The 13,908-nt window shown below is 38.7% G+C and overlaps 1 protein-coding gene and 1 non-coding gene across 5 annotated transcripts in view; one reads left to right on the forward strand and one right to left on the reverse strand.

Moving 5' to 3' along the window:
• LOC126188299 (uncharacterized) overlaps positions 1–13,908 on the forward strand; it is a 192,857-nt gene that overhangs the window by 9,741 nt on the left and 169,208 nt on the right. For all 4 annotated transcript variants that reach the window (XM_049929888.1, XM_049929889.1, XM_049929886.1 and 1 more), the window contains exon 2: positions 3,526–3,715. In XM_049929888.1, the coding sequence (XP_049785845.1) occupies positions 3,526–3,715 (190 nt within the window). The remainder of the gene's footprint in view (positions 1–3,525; positions 3,716–13,908) is intronic.
• Trnat-ugu (transfer RNA threonine (anticodon UGU)) lies at positions 7,480–7,553 on the reverse strand. The gene has a single exon. It is a non-coding gene; the product is annotated as a tRNA-Thr (tRNA).

A 13,908-nucleotide genomic window follows, 5' to 3' on the forward strand; every position in this document is an offset into this window, starting at 1 on the left:
AGTAATGTGCTGCCTGGCACAGTCACATCAATTAAATATTTAGGCATAATGTTGCAATGCAGTATGAAATGGAGCAGTCACACAAGGAAGGTAGTAGGGAAGACGAATGGTCGACTTAGGTTTATTAGGAAATTTTAGGAAAGTGTAGCTCATCTACAAAGGAGACTATGTATAGAACAGTACTTGAGTACTACTCAAATGTTTTGGATGTCTTAACAGGTCAGATTAAAGGACGACATTAAAGCAGGCCAAAGGTGAACTGCTAAATTTGTTAATAGTGGGTTCAGTCAACATGTATTATGGAGATGCTTCGTGAAGTCAAATGGGAATCACTGGAGGAAAGACAACATTCTTTTTGTGAAACGCTATTGAGAAAATTTAGAGAAACGGCATTTGCAGGTGAACGCAGAATGATTCTATTGCTGTCAGTGTACATATCACTTATGAACTGCAATGACAAGATAAGAGAAATTGGGGCTTGTACAGAGGCATCTAGACAGTTATTTTTCTGCCACTCCACTTGCAAGTGTAAAAGGAAAGGAAATGAATAGTGGTACAAGTTAACCTCTACCATGCACCCATATAGTGGTTTTTAGAGTATTTGTGTAGATGTAGTTGATATCCGGATATTAGCCTACCACAGATGATTAAATAAAGACAATGAACTGAGGCCATCTAAAATTATGACTGAGGCCCCTTGAGAGTGGACCACTTCATATGATACAGGTGAAGTACCCTCAGATTCAAGAATAATGTAATAATTCCAATTCCAAAAACGGCAAATGCTGACAGTTAAGAATACTACTGAAACATTAGTTTAATAAGTCATATTTGCAAAATACTGATACACATTACCTACAGAAGATACATGTTACAGGGTGATGATGTACTATTGGCCTCTGAAGACGAAACTAACCTACAGTGGCAAGTCAAAGCCCGGAAAGACTGCCTTGCAGAAATAGGTCTGTGACGACATAAAGAAAATGCAGTACCTCACCACAGATGTTAATGATTCAGACACCATCAGAATAAATGCTGTTGACCTCCAAACAACAAGGACTTTGAAGTACCAAGGCTCAACCTTTGCTACCATGGAAATCTCAGTGCAGAAATCTCTATCCAGTTGAGCAGCACTTGGTTCAAATGGTGCTCTGTGTCTTATGTACTCTGTGACCGGAAGTTTCTAGGCAGGCTCATGTTGAAAGTATACCGATCTGCATTCTGTTCAGGTGTGCTGTATATGTTGAATGCTGGCTTTCAACAAAAGAAGTGGAACAGTAACTTGCTGACATGAAAACAAGGATGCTGAGATGGACATCTGGATTAACATTGCACAGCCATGCCACAAATCGTGAAGTTCGTAAGTTGTACCGAGCAGCACCAATGGTAGACAGGGTGAAAGACATCTGTGATAGTAAGAGCATGTTCTTAGAGCAAACACACCATTTTGCAAAAACTGGTTTTCACCTTAGAGTAAATGGTAAACAGCCAGTAGGATGATCTAGGCAGCAATGGCTTGACAACAGACACTGTCAGCATGTGGAACAAATGTTAAGGAAGAAGAAGAAGATTATCTACAGAAAGTACTGGTAGAAGCCACTCTTGGAGAAGATCTGTTAGGGTCCTGGAGAAATGTAGGAATACACGAGATGGTATTGATGTGGCTTATCTTACAAGACAGACTGAAGCAAGGCAGTCATACGTTAATAGTGTTTATAGATTCAAAGAAGGCTTTTATGAATGTTGAAAGCATGAACACACACACACACACACACACACACACACACACACACACACACACACACAGAGAGAGAGAGAGAGAGAGAGAGAGAGAGAGAGAGAGAGAGAGAGAGAGAGAGAGAGAGAGAGAGAGAGAGAGAGGGGGGGGGGGGGAGGGGGGGGGGGAGGTTGCTATGTAAAAATCTAAGTAGGTGCAGCATGTTTTCTTTGTTCTTAAAATGTGCCACAAAGTAATTTTATTTTTAAATATTTTTCAGTGTTTCCTTGCTCCTGTCACATACATCTAGTAAAAGATAACAAACACATAGAGATTACAAAGTACATTATGCTAGGCATTTTGAAAGGGAGTGGTAGTTCAGGTAGATGAAATAAAACTTAAAAGATTTGCCAATGATGTAATTCTGTTAGAGATGGCAAAAGGTTTGAAAGATTAGTTGAATGGATTGTATAGTGCCTTGAAAAGAGGTTTTAAGATAGATGTCAAGAAAAGGGAAAACAAGGACAATGACATGTAGCCCAATTAAATCCAGTGTTGCTGTGGAAATCAGATTAAAAAATTAAAGACTTGAAGTAGTAGACAAGTTTTGTTATTTTCACAGCAAAATAACTGACAACAGCAGGTAGACTGACCATAACAGGATAAAATTATACAGAGAAAGACAAATATGATAACACTGAATATGAGTTTCATTCTAAGGAAGTCGTTTCTGAATGAATTTTTTTGGCCTTGTCGTGTATGGAAGTCAAATGTGGACAATAACCAATACAGACAATAAGAGAATGGTAGCTTTTGAAATGTGATGCTACAACAGAATGGTGGAGATAAGATAGACTGAATAGCTAGTGAAGTGGTACTAAACTGAAGTGTGGGAAAAAGAATCTTAAAGTACACAGAAGAGAAAGAGGGAGTAAGCTGATTATTGATCACATCCTGAAACAGCAAGAAACAGTTAATTTGGCAACTACAGGAAGTGTATGGGAATAAAAATTGTAGAGAGAGGCCAAGACTTGACTACAGTAACCAGTTTGATGTGGATGCTGGCTGCAGTAATTATACAGAGATGTGCACAGGATGGATTAGAATGGAAAGCTGCTGCACACTTGTGTCTGGACTGAAGACCACAGCAATGTATTGTAAAAGCAGTTGTAAATTGGTAGTCAAATCTTGAAAATAAAAAACATGAAGCATTTACATCCAAGTCACAAAAGGGAAACAATGTATAACAGAAACTCAGTGGCTCAATCAGGGTGTTCAGAGAGAACTTACAGGGAGAATATTAGGAATAGACATGCAAAGTGAACAGTATAAACAAATATCCTCCACATTTTGAAGACTGATTTCCCTGAAACAAATAAGAATAAAACTAAGCAGAAGCATGGCCAAGGAATTGATGAAATTGGCATTAAAGTATTTTGTACTTTGGAGAGAAATATTCAAGTAATTTGGAAAATTCAGCATTCATATTGATTTAGGAGACAGCTAAAATATCAAGCTCAGCCAGGCTAAGATACCAAATTTTGGTTCATTTTGTAAATGTCAAACTCACAATGGAACTAACTCATCTTCTAGCTGTAACACATATAAACAGTACTGTCAGCATCTGAGCATTCTGTAAAACACAATAGTCTGTGTGCTACATGACTAACTGCAGACAATCAGTTTGGTTCAAACGGCTGATGATATGTCACTGGAATTTATAGCTGCTACATAAAACTTAAGATATTATGAAAGAAGGCAACACTCTCTGAATTTATTCTATAAAGAAATATTGTGGCTTGTTCCAGAACTGACCTTGAGATGGATGACAATTCTTCCAGTACTGAAAGTGGAAGTGAGGAAGACATCATGGATATCCATAATTTGTGCCGTTTATGTGCAATCCGTGATACCTGTCTTATTCCACTCTTTGGATTTGAAGGAAAGCAGTATGGTCTTGAAGTGAAGATCAAAAAGTACCTAGGCTTACCAATAAAGGTAAATTGTTCTATTTTTCTTACCTCATTTGACTTTTAAAAATGTAGCCTGTAAAATTAACTTCCGAAGAAATCTCACAAATTTATTGTAAATTCATTAAAATCATTGAGAGACTTGAAAAAATTAAGTTATGCGACAAATTTCAAATATTCTATATACACCTGTGTGGATATATTTACAAAATCATTATTAGTGAGAATCTGCATTGTGTATTTTTCGCCAGAGATGATTGATATGTGGTATGATGTGAAATCTGTCTGCAGTGAATTCAGTCGGTACAGTCACATTTATCTTTCTTGTAGGTCACAAAGTTTTACGGACTTACTGTACCACATAATTTATCTAGTCTGTTCAACTTAGTTGGTTGTCAGAGATAAGTAATGTCTGAATTTTTGTTAGTGTAAACAATAGAAATTATATTCTAAAATTTTCATCTGGATTCATTCTTCCATTTTTATACACATGGCCATTTGGAGTCCGGATAGCAAACACATCTTAGACTGTCACTGACAGCATCTGCTGAAGACAACTGGATCAGTCAGTGTAACATTAAAAATAGAAACAAAATTTTTTCTGACCATGGGCTGTCAGAAACATATCTTCTTGTCAGCATATGTTCCTTGAACTTTGCTCTGCATATTTATTTGATGAAGTCATATTTTGCCAAAATTTTGTAACATATGCTTTATGAAACTTCCTGGCAGATTAAAACTGTGTGCCGGACCGAGACTTAAACTTGGGACGTTTGCCTTTCGCGGGAAAGTGCTCTACCAACTGAGCTACCAGAGCACGACTCATGCCCCATCCTCACAGCTTTACTTCTGCCAGTATCTCGTCTCCTACCTTCCAAACTTTACAGAGGCTCTCCTGCGAACCCTGCAGAACTAGCACTCCTGAAAGAAAGGAGTTCTCCAGGGTTCGCAGGAGAGCTTCTGTAAAGTTTGGAAGGTAGGAGATGAGATACTGGCTGAAGTAAAGCTGTGAGGACGGGGCGTGAGCCGTGCTTGGGTAGCTCAGTTGGTAGAGCCCTTGCCCGCGAAAGGCAAAGGTCCCGAGTTTGAGTCTCGGTCCGGCACACAGTTTTAATTTGCCAGGAAGTTTCATATCAGTGCACACTCCGCTGCAGAGTGAAAATCTCATTCTGGGGGCATATGCTTTATATTTGTTAGCCGTACTTGTCTATTATTTTATACTCTCTTTTGTATTTCTGAAGCTTTATTAACTAAGTATGTCAATTATGCATTCATTATGCAATTAATGAAACAGCTAACAAGTGGTTCACATCATCATTCACAAATGACTCTCAAAAACGTGCTCCATTGGGGGTTGATAGTGACATAGGAGGTTCACAATTCAGGAGGCGACAGGATGCTATATGCTTGTTACATCACGAGGAGGCACTGCCTGATAGCAAACATAGGCTCACCAGCTGCAGCACAGAAGCAGATAATAAGCTGGTCTGAGGAGCTCCTTCATTCATTCATTTGTTAATCAATCCATCATGTTCCATAGATTCTGTCAAGAAGTAGAACCTTCAGGGATGTGAACCATGAAGCATGTGTTGTTGGCGACATTTGTTTTACATGTATCAGGCCATGGTAAAAGCCACATTTGTCTGCCTAACATTTTGTCTTCCAGTTCTGAAGACATTATCAGAGGTTTTAATGACTCAGAAAGCAGTTACAGACTCGAACAAGCTCAGCTAGCCGAGCTGTTTATGTATCCAGCTAACAGTCAGTTCATTGTGTCATCAGACTGCTGTCTGAATTTGTAGAGTCATACCAACATGTTTTGTGGTGCTTTATTTAGTATTGAGGCCCACAAAGTGTCTAATTTCAATCTGTCTTCTTTTCCGTTAAAGTTGTTTCTGAATTTCTGTATTTCTGTGACCTGTCTGTACATCTTAGCAAGGTAATGATTCGATCTTTATAAATCTGTGCTATGAGAGAAATGAATTTGGTGGTTCCACAGTCCCACATTCTCCTGTCGCTGATTTACCCTTGTTGCCTATATGACAATTGCCCTTGTGTTCCTTTTGATGGGTGTTAATGCTATTTTTTTATGTAGTATGTACACTTGACAACATGTGAAAGGGATTTTATATACCCCAGTTATGGCAAGAGGCAAGGCGAGGCCCTTTGGTTTTCACATGATCATGCATCTTTCTTGTTGGTGCAAAAATGATGTCAAAAGTGTCCTCTCAGTGCTCTTCAGATGCAATCTGTAATCTATTTTATGAATCGGAGGGAAACTTTCCCTTTAGTTAATTCTTTTTCTTCAGAATGTATCAGATCATATTGGGTGTAGTACTCTATTTATCTCTTTGTTAGAGTAGCCATTTCTTCTTATGGCAGTTCTTGAATGGTTGAGCTCATCCTCGAAGTACATGAGACTCACAGATTCTTTAGCATGATCCACCAATGTGTTGATAACTCCTCTTTTCCATTGGGGAAAGTGACTGGAATTTTAGTGAAGGTACCTATCCATGTGAGTGGGCTTTCTGTAGGCTCCTTGCCCTAAAATTCCATCTGGTTCTCGAAATATCTGTACACCCAAAAATGAAATTTAATCTTCATTCTCTTTTTCCTTAGTGAACTTCATATTAGAATTAATATCATTCAGATAATTTAGGAATTATGAGAGGTCTTCTTCTCCATGAGGCCTTATAATGAAAGTATCATCTGTGTACCAAAACCAACATTGGGGTTTCTTCTTAACCATCTGAAGGGCTGCTGCTTCAATATGTTTGTTTGCATGGCCATCTTCAGCAGCAGCTGTTAACATCTGTTACCGGTTACTATACATTATCCGTCTTGAGCTGACTGCAGATTATTATTATTATTATTATTATTTAAATTAGTTTTGCTTTTATTTACAAAGCATCTTCCATGGTTATTCTGTAAATTGGATACATACATTTGTACATTTTTTGATGTCAGTGTTTTCTTTATAAAGTTGGTCTGCAAGCTACTGCTAGCCTGCAGTCAGCTCAAGATGGATAACAAATGAAAAAATGGTTGGATCCAATTAAAGACATACTGTTTCTCCATTGTTGACAATTCGCATGGTGGCAGTTGGAAAACTGTAGGAGGTGTGCCTTGCTCCAACATTAGGACTGCTGAGAGGACAGAAGCAGTGAGGAGAAGGCAGCAAAGGCTGCTTGCTGCAATCTTGGCACCATTATCCTTAACAATGTGTGCAGTAATAGTCTGCATGTAGGAGAACATAATGTTAGCAGTACACAGGAGATAAAGGAATATCTTTCAACTAGTACTGATTTTCTTCTCTTCTGGCAGCACCAATAAAATTGTCGAGTTATCTTGGACAAGCAGCATGTGGCATCTTTCTGCATACATCAGCGTGAACAAATTCTCCTGGAACACAGACATGAGTGCAAATTTGATCTAAGTACTTTCCTGTATAGTTTATCATCCTGACATGATTCACAAAGGAATTTCTGTAAAGTGTTTAATTTTAATGTGGAATCAAATCAGAGTCATCCATTATCTTCAAGTTCTCAAAGTTTACATCGCCCAACTTCCTATGTCAGAACAGAGCTAAATCAAATGTTGCACAGTTTGCTTGTCCAATATTTTCTATGTAAGACGACATTCTGTAACACAGATTCTCAACTTTTATATCAGTTGCCACTGGTCTCATACTAAATATCTCAATCTTGTTGTTGTTTAAATGATGACTAACTGAAACCCTCAGCTGCCGACAGGTGTTGTTGATATACCTCGATGTGGACAGCTGAAAATGTGTGCCCCGACCGGGACTCGAACCCGGGATCTCCTGCTTACATGGCAGATGCTCTATCCATCTGAGCCACTGAGGCCACAGATGAATAGCGCGACTGCAGGGACTTATCCCTTGCACACTTCCCGTGAGACTCACATTCCCAACTGTCCACAATTCTATATATGTAATGTACCTAATAGACATTTGCCCATCCACTCATTACTCGCGCACGCTTTGGTGATTCCCGTAAGAGTTTGGACAACCTTGTTGTTGTTGTTGTTGTTGTTGTTGTTGTTGTTGTCTTCAGTCCAGAGACAGGTTTGATGCAGCTCTCCATGCTACTCTATCCTGTGCAAGCTTCTTCATCTCCAAGTAACTGCTGCAACCTACGTCCTTCTGTATCTGCTTAGTGTATTCATCTCTTGGTATTCTTCCAGGATTTTTACCTTCCATGCTTCGCTCCAGTACTAAATTGGTAATCCCTTGATGCCTCTACTACTGAAAAGGCCACTGCCCCTCTTCGGGAATAACTCATTTGTCTGGCCCCTCAACAGAAACCCCTCTGTTGTGGTTGCAACTATGGTATGCCAATCTGTATCACTGAGGCATGCAAACCTCCCCACCAGCGGCAAGGTCCATGGTTCATGGTGGGGGGATTTCAATATTATTGTTGTTAAATGTGATTCCTTAAATCTTTACTGGCTGCTGTTCCCACTGAAAAAAGCTTTGTTTCTCAAACCAGTAACATGTGATCTATCCTCCACTTTGTGGGGTACACCACTTACTAGCATGTTTAACTTGACTGATCCAATACCTTGAGCATAGACAACTCTTCAATCTGTGACAGACATTGCTCTTCTTTCAGTAACTTTGCTGTTAAATTATTGTAAGTCTTCCTGTTTTCATTATAGAACCCCAAGCTGTAACTAGTGTACCATATTTCACTGAAAGTCCACTTGAAAATTTGACAATTTTGTCAGTATTTCACACTGGTTCACGGTCTGCAAGAGACTGAGCTAATGTTTCAATTTTACTAAAATGTTGCAAAATAATATAACACTGCAAGGTTTTATAATTAAAGTACTGATGTTTCAATGTAACTTTATTTACTGTAGATTTCTATTTGTGAATTATCTAATTCCTCATTCCATTAGCTCTAGAACAGGACACAGCAGTTAGCAGCAACTGGTCAATTTCCAAATTTCCATACCAGATTAAGGAAAAGAACTTTACTTTTCCATTAAGCTCACCGCATCAACTGGCCACACTGTATTTCCGGCAACAACATCCAGCAGTTTCTCAGCATGAGAGAGAATTTTCGTGTGACATTTCGATAAATGAAAATTACTTCTACAAAATTTTTGGATGCCGAAAAACTTTGTTGTATCAATGTTTTCCAGTTTTCGCTTTACAAGTGTGTATGCTAAGGTTGAGTCTGGATCCTCAGTTAGTATGCTTGCATCATCAGTGAACTTCAAAAATTCTGAATCACCTTGTAAGCACCCTCATACAAGAATGATAGTAGAAGGGATCCATAAAATTGTCGTCCAATATCCTTGAGATCTATTTTTTGTAGAATCTTAGAACATATTCTGAACTCAAACATAATGAGCTTTCTTAAGCAGAATGATCTCCTCAATGCCAGCCAGCATGGATTTCGAAAACATTGATCATGTAAAACCCAACTCGCATTTCTCTTACAGACACACTGAAAGCTTTGTATCAAGGTAGTCAGATAGATGCTGTATTTCTTGATTTCCAAAAAGCATTTGACTCAGTACCACACCTATGCTTAATGTCAAAAGTATGATCGTATGGTGTATCAAGTGAAATTTGTGACTGGATTGAGGACTTTTTGGTAGGGAGGATGCAGCATGTTATCTTGGATGGAGAGTCATCGTCAGATGTAGAAGTAACTATAGGTGTGCCCCAGGGAAGTGTGTTATGACCATTGCTGTTCGTGTTGTATATTAATGATCTTACAGTCAATATTAATAGTAAAATCTGGCTTTTGCACTTATCTATAATGAAGTGCAATCTGAAAGAAGCTGCAAAAATATCAACTCAGATCTTTATCAGATTCCAAAGTGATGCAGAGGTTGGCAACTTGCTTTAAATGCTCAGAAATGTGAAATTCTGCACTTCACAAAATGATAAAACATAGTATCCTATAACTGTAATATCAATGAGTCGTAGCTGGAACTGACCAACTTGTACAAATACCTGAATGCAACACTTTGTTGGGGTATGAAATGGAATGATTACATAGGCTCAGGCGTGGGTAAAGCAGGTGGTAGACTTTGGTTTGTTGATAGAATATTGGGGAAGTGCTATCAGTCTACTAGGGAGATTGCTTACAAATTACTTGTGCAACCGGTTCTAGAATATCGCTCAAGGGATCCATACCAGATAGGACTAACAGGATATATTGAATGTATCCAGAGAAAGGCACCACAAACGGTCACAGGTTTGTTTGATCTGTGGGAGAGTGTCACAGAGATACTGAAGGAACTTAACTGGCAAATTCTTGAATACAGATGTAAACTGTTCCGAGGAAGTCTATTAACAAAGTTTCAAGAACCAGCTTTAACTGACGGCTGTAGAAATATACTACAAACCCCTACATATTGCTCTCTTAGGAATTATGAGAATAAGATTAGAATAATTACAGCATGCACAGAGGCATTCCAACAATCACTCTTATGTGAATGGAACAGGAAGAAACCCTCATAACTGGTACAATGGGATGTACCCTCTGCCATTCACCTCACAGTGGTTTGCAGAGTATAGATGTAGATGTAGAAAGTCACTAGAAGATCATTTATAGAAGTTAACTGCAAAACAGACCTTAGTATTGAGCCTTGTGGCACTCAGCACCCCACACGGTAGGTTCTCTCACAAGGTAATTCTTCTCATTTAGCTCTTCTGGCATTTTATTTGTGAGGTTTTGTATTTCTTTCTCTGTGAATAATCCTTTATGATCCCCAGACTGAGAGCCTGTTCACTGGCTCTACCCAGTTAAATGATCAGTATTCTCTTATAGGTCACTTTCTTAAAACCTCTGGAAAGACTGGAAGGAATGCCTTAGATCCGTAATTGAAGGTGGTTTGCTTTTCTCCAACTTTTTGGATGAATGTTGTTACAGCTTATTTGTTTGTGTCAGGATATGTACCCATAATAATTGAGTAATTATGAAGACAACTTAAGGGTAATCTTATCTACTTCTGCCTCACACTCCACAAGCCACCTCATGGTGTGTGTCTGAGGGTACTTCTGGTACCTGTTCCACGTGCAAATGATGCATGGGAAGAATTGTTGTTGCTAAGCTTCTGTGTTGGCTCTAATTTCTCAAATTTTCTCATCTGTTCATTATGCGAGATGTATGTGGATGCAAGTAATGTGTTGTCTGATTCCACTCGAAAAGTACTCTCTTGAAATTTCAGTAGTAAAACTCTCCCAATGCACAATACTTCTCTCGTAACATCTGCTGATGGAGTCTGTTGAGCTTCTCGGTAACACTCTCACATCGAGTAATTGATCCTGTGACTAAATGCACTACTCTGAGTCAGTCCTCTGTATCTCTTCTATCAGTCCTACTAGGCAGGTATCCTTTATTGCTGAACAACAGTCAAGAACTTTTCAAACAAGCACCTTCTAAGCCACTACAGTCATGGATATGTTACATTTCCATAAGATTCTTCCTATTAATCTCAGTCTAGCATCTGATTTTCCTACTGTTTGTTGTATGTGGTCATTCCACTTAAGGTCACTCTGGATATAGTATGTTCACTCACACATCACATACCCTCAATTCCATTGTGACGGAGAGTCTTCATGGATGTGGACTGAGTCAAGCCAGAGTCTTAACAGTGAGAAGTGCCCCCTGCTGGCTACATCTGTAAAGCATACTGACATCCAGGCATGACGAGTGCTAATCGTTCAGACTGATAATTACGGTAATTACTTGTAGATTAGGAGAAGAACAGCTTCTTTGAAAAAAAGCCACTGCTAACTCCTCCTGTGCTACTCAGAAGCCGGTTTTATGCAATATTTCAAAGCATATATGTAACTCTGCACAGACCAATCTCAAGCTGTCTGTGTACTGGCAAAGTCTGGATGCACCTAGTACAAATAAGTGCAGATATTCCTGACTGAGTGCAATGTACAGAACAACATTACATCAGTATTTAATTCATTTTCAGTCTAATAATTATAGCAAACCTATGCCTAAAATATGACAACAAACAGTTGAAGAGGTTGACAGTGTTAAGTTCTTGGACTTAAATAATAATAATAATAATAATAATAATAATAATAATAATAATAAATAATAATAAATTCTGCTGGGAACAGTATATCATGGAACTGCTGAAGTACCAAAACATAAGCTGAGCTTAATTTTTCTGACTCTAAATATGAATTGTTTGTGGTGTGAACTGAAGGATGCCCTGCAGAGGTCTGTTCGAGGAATTGGGGATACTAACGTGTCTGCTTCCTAATATGTTTATTCCTTAGTCGAATTTGTCATGAATGGTATATCTCTTTTCCAAGCTAACTGCTCAGTTTATGGGCTCCACACTAGACATTAGAATAATATTCATAAAGATTTTGTCACTTACTTGGGTCAAAAAGGTGTCCATTATAACAGAACACACATTTTCAGTATCTTGCCAGCATCCATATAAAGTCTAACCACTAATGTAGTTCAGTCTAAAAGGGAAATAAATAAGTTATTGCTGCCCAATTCCTTCTACTCCATAGATAAATTTGTTTCTATAATCAACTGATGTGTATACATTATTAATAATACCAAATAATGATAGTGATATGATATGTAAAATCATCTGTACTTCTTCAGTGCAGTAATGTAGTCAGTGCAAATAAGTGTTGTAAATTATGATCCACAGAACATACAAATTACCAACTAACTGACTTTTCTTTCTGATGACATGTGGCTACAATAGCCTAAGAATTATCATTTGCACCTCAGTGTACTGACATTTACACATTATGTGACAAGTTTGTTATTACCTTTTCAACAAAAATATGTTGAAGAGTTTTTACTTATTCCACATCCATGAGGGGAATTTCATTTGGGATCTGTGAAACGTATTGTTCAATCTCCGTGACTTTTGGATGATGATCTGTTATGCATAGCACACTTATTGATTACTTTTAGCTTTTTCAGTCTCCTGACATGAAAAGCTCATTTTTCTCATGGATGAGCTCCTGCTGTTTTGATGGAAAAGTCCAAATGTATTATGATTGTTATCCTTTGTACTGTTTTCTACTTCTTGTTACATTTATGTCTATAGTTATCTGGCTGCTCTGTTTTTTGAATACATTAACCTTAAATCCAGTGAAAATATTGCAAATCGCAGGGAATGGACTGAGAGTATTGTGACTGCACTTAATGCTTGTGGAAGTAAGCTGTTACTGAAAACATTCAGATGTAGACCATGCAATGTGTGGTGTGACTGTGTGAGGGGCTACGCGTGAGTCACACCTGTGTGTAATGGCTCCAACCTGTTCAGTGAATCATGAAGCTCTTCATTTACACATTCAGTGGAACACTCCATTGAGGGTTTGTCTCATCACTCAAAGAGTGACAAAATCTTCACGTCTGTGTGAGAAGCATTCCCTGCAAAGCTGCGTCTTGATATCCTCAAGTGCACAGTAGAGGTTATGCTCCAAACTGTTACCTGCACCTTTTCCCAGAGAGCCTAAATCACAGATGACACTACTGACCCCTGTACTTGGCTTAAAAATGCTAGTTACCTGCCATATACTGCATAGGGAGTTCTGTACAAGTTCAGACATGCCTCTCCAATGAGTACTCCACAGCCAAAGGACCTTCTTGGTCCTTTTAGCCATCTGACAACTACTAACCTTAGCTTGCACTTTTTTCCCAGTCTTGTCAGAGTGACCCTCAACTCCTTGGGTTTTCTGCACATTTTTGTCTACAGTCCCCAGAGCAGTGAAGCTGTTGGAGACACTAGACTGAAGCTAGTAGACTTGCAGCATCTGTTGAACTTCTGCCAGGTTAGACCAAAGTCCAATCATGTACACAGTTCCTAATTTTACTGCAGCCAGTTGCTGCTCTCAGGTGTGCTACCACTAGACCTGAGTGTTCTGATCAGCTGCTCTTTCTCCATAATCGTGGAGTGATGGGCACGAGTACCACAGTGCCAAAGGTTAGCCATTTCTCCACACAAGCAGGTTGCCTCACAGTACCCATCATGAAAACAGAGTAGTCAGTCTCCACACTGTTGACCACTTCTCATGACTGTGCAGCAGTTTGCACTCTTGTCCATTGTGATGATTTTTATTTATTTATTAATTTCTGTAAAGACTTTTTGTGCTAGCTGCTTAAGATTACATGATTTTATGTAGTTTCATTAAACAAAAGGAAGACTGATTTATGATACTGGGACACAAGTTATGGAAGAAGC

Source organism: Schistocerca cancellata, chromosome 5 (assembly GCF_023864275.1).
Source record: "Schistocerca cancellata isolate TAMUIC-IGC-003103 chromosome 5, iqSchCanc2.1, whole genome shotgun sequence".
In the NCBI taxonomy this organism is placed as follows: Eukaryota; Metazoa; Arthropoda; class Insecta; order Orthoptera; family Acrididae; genus Schistocerca; species Schistocerca cancellata.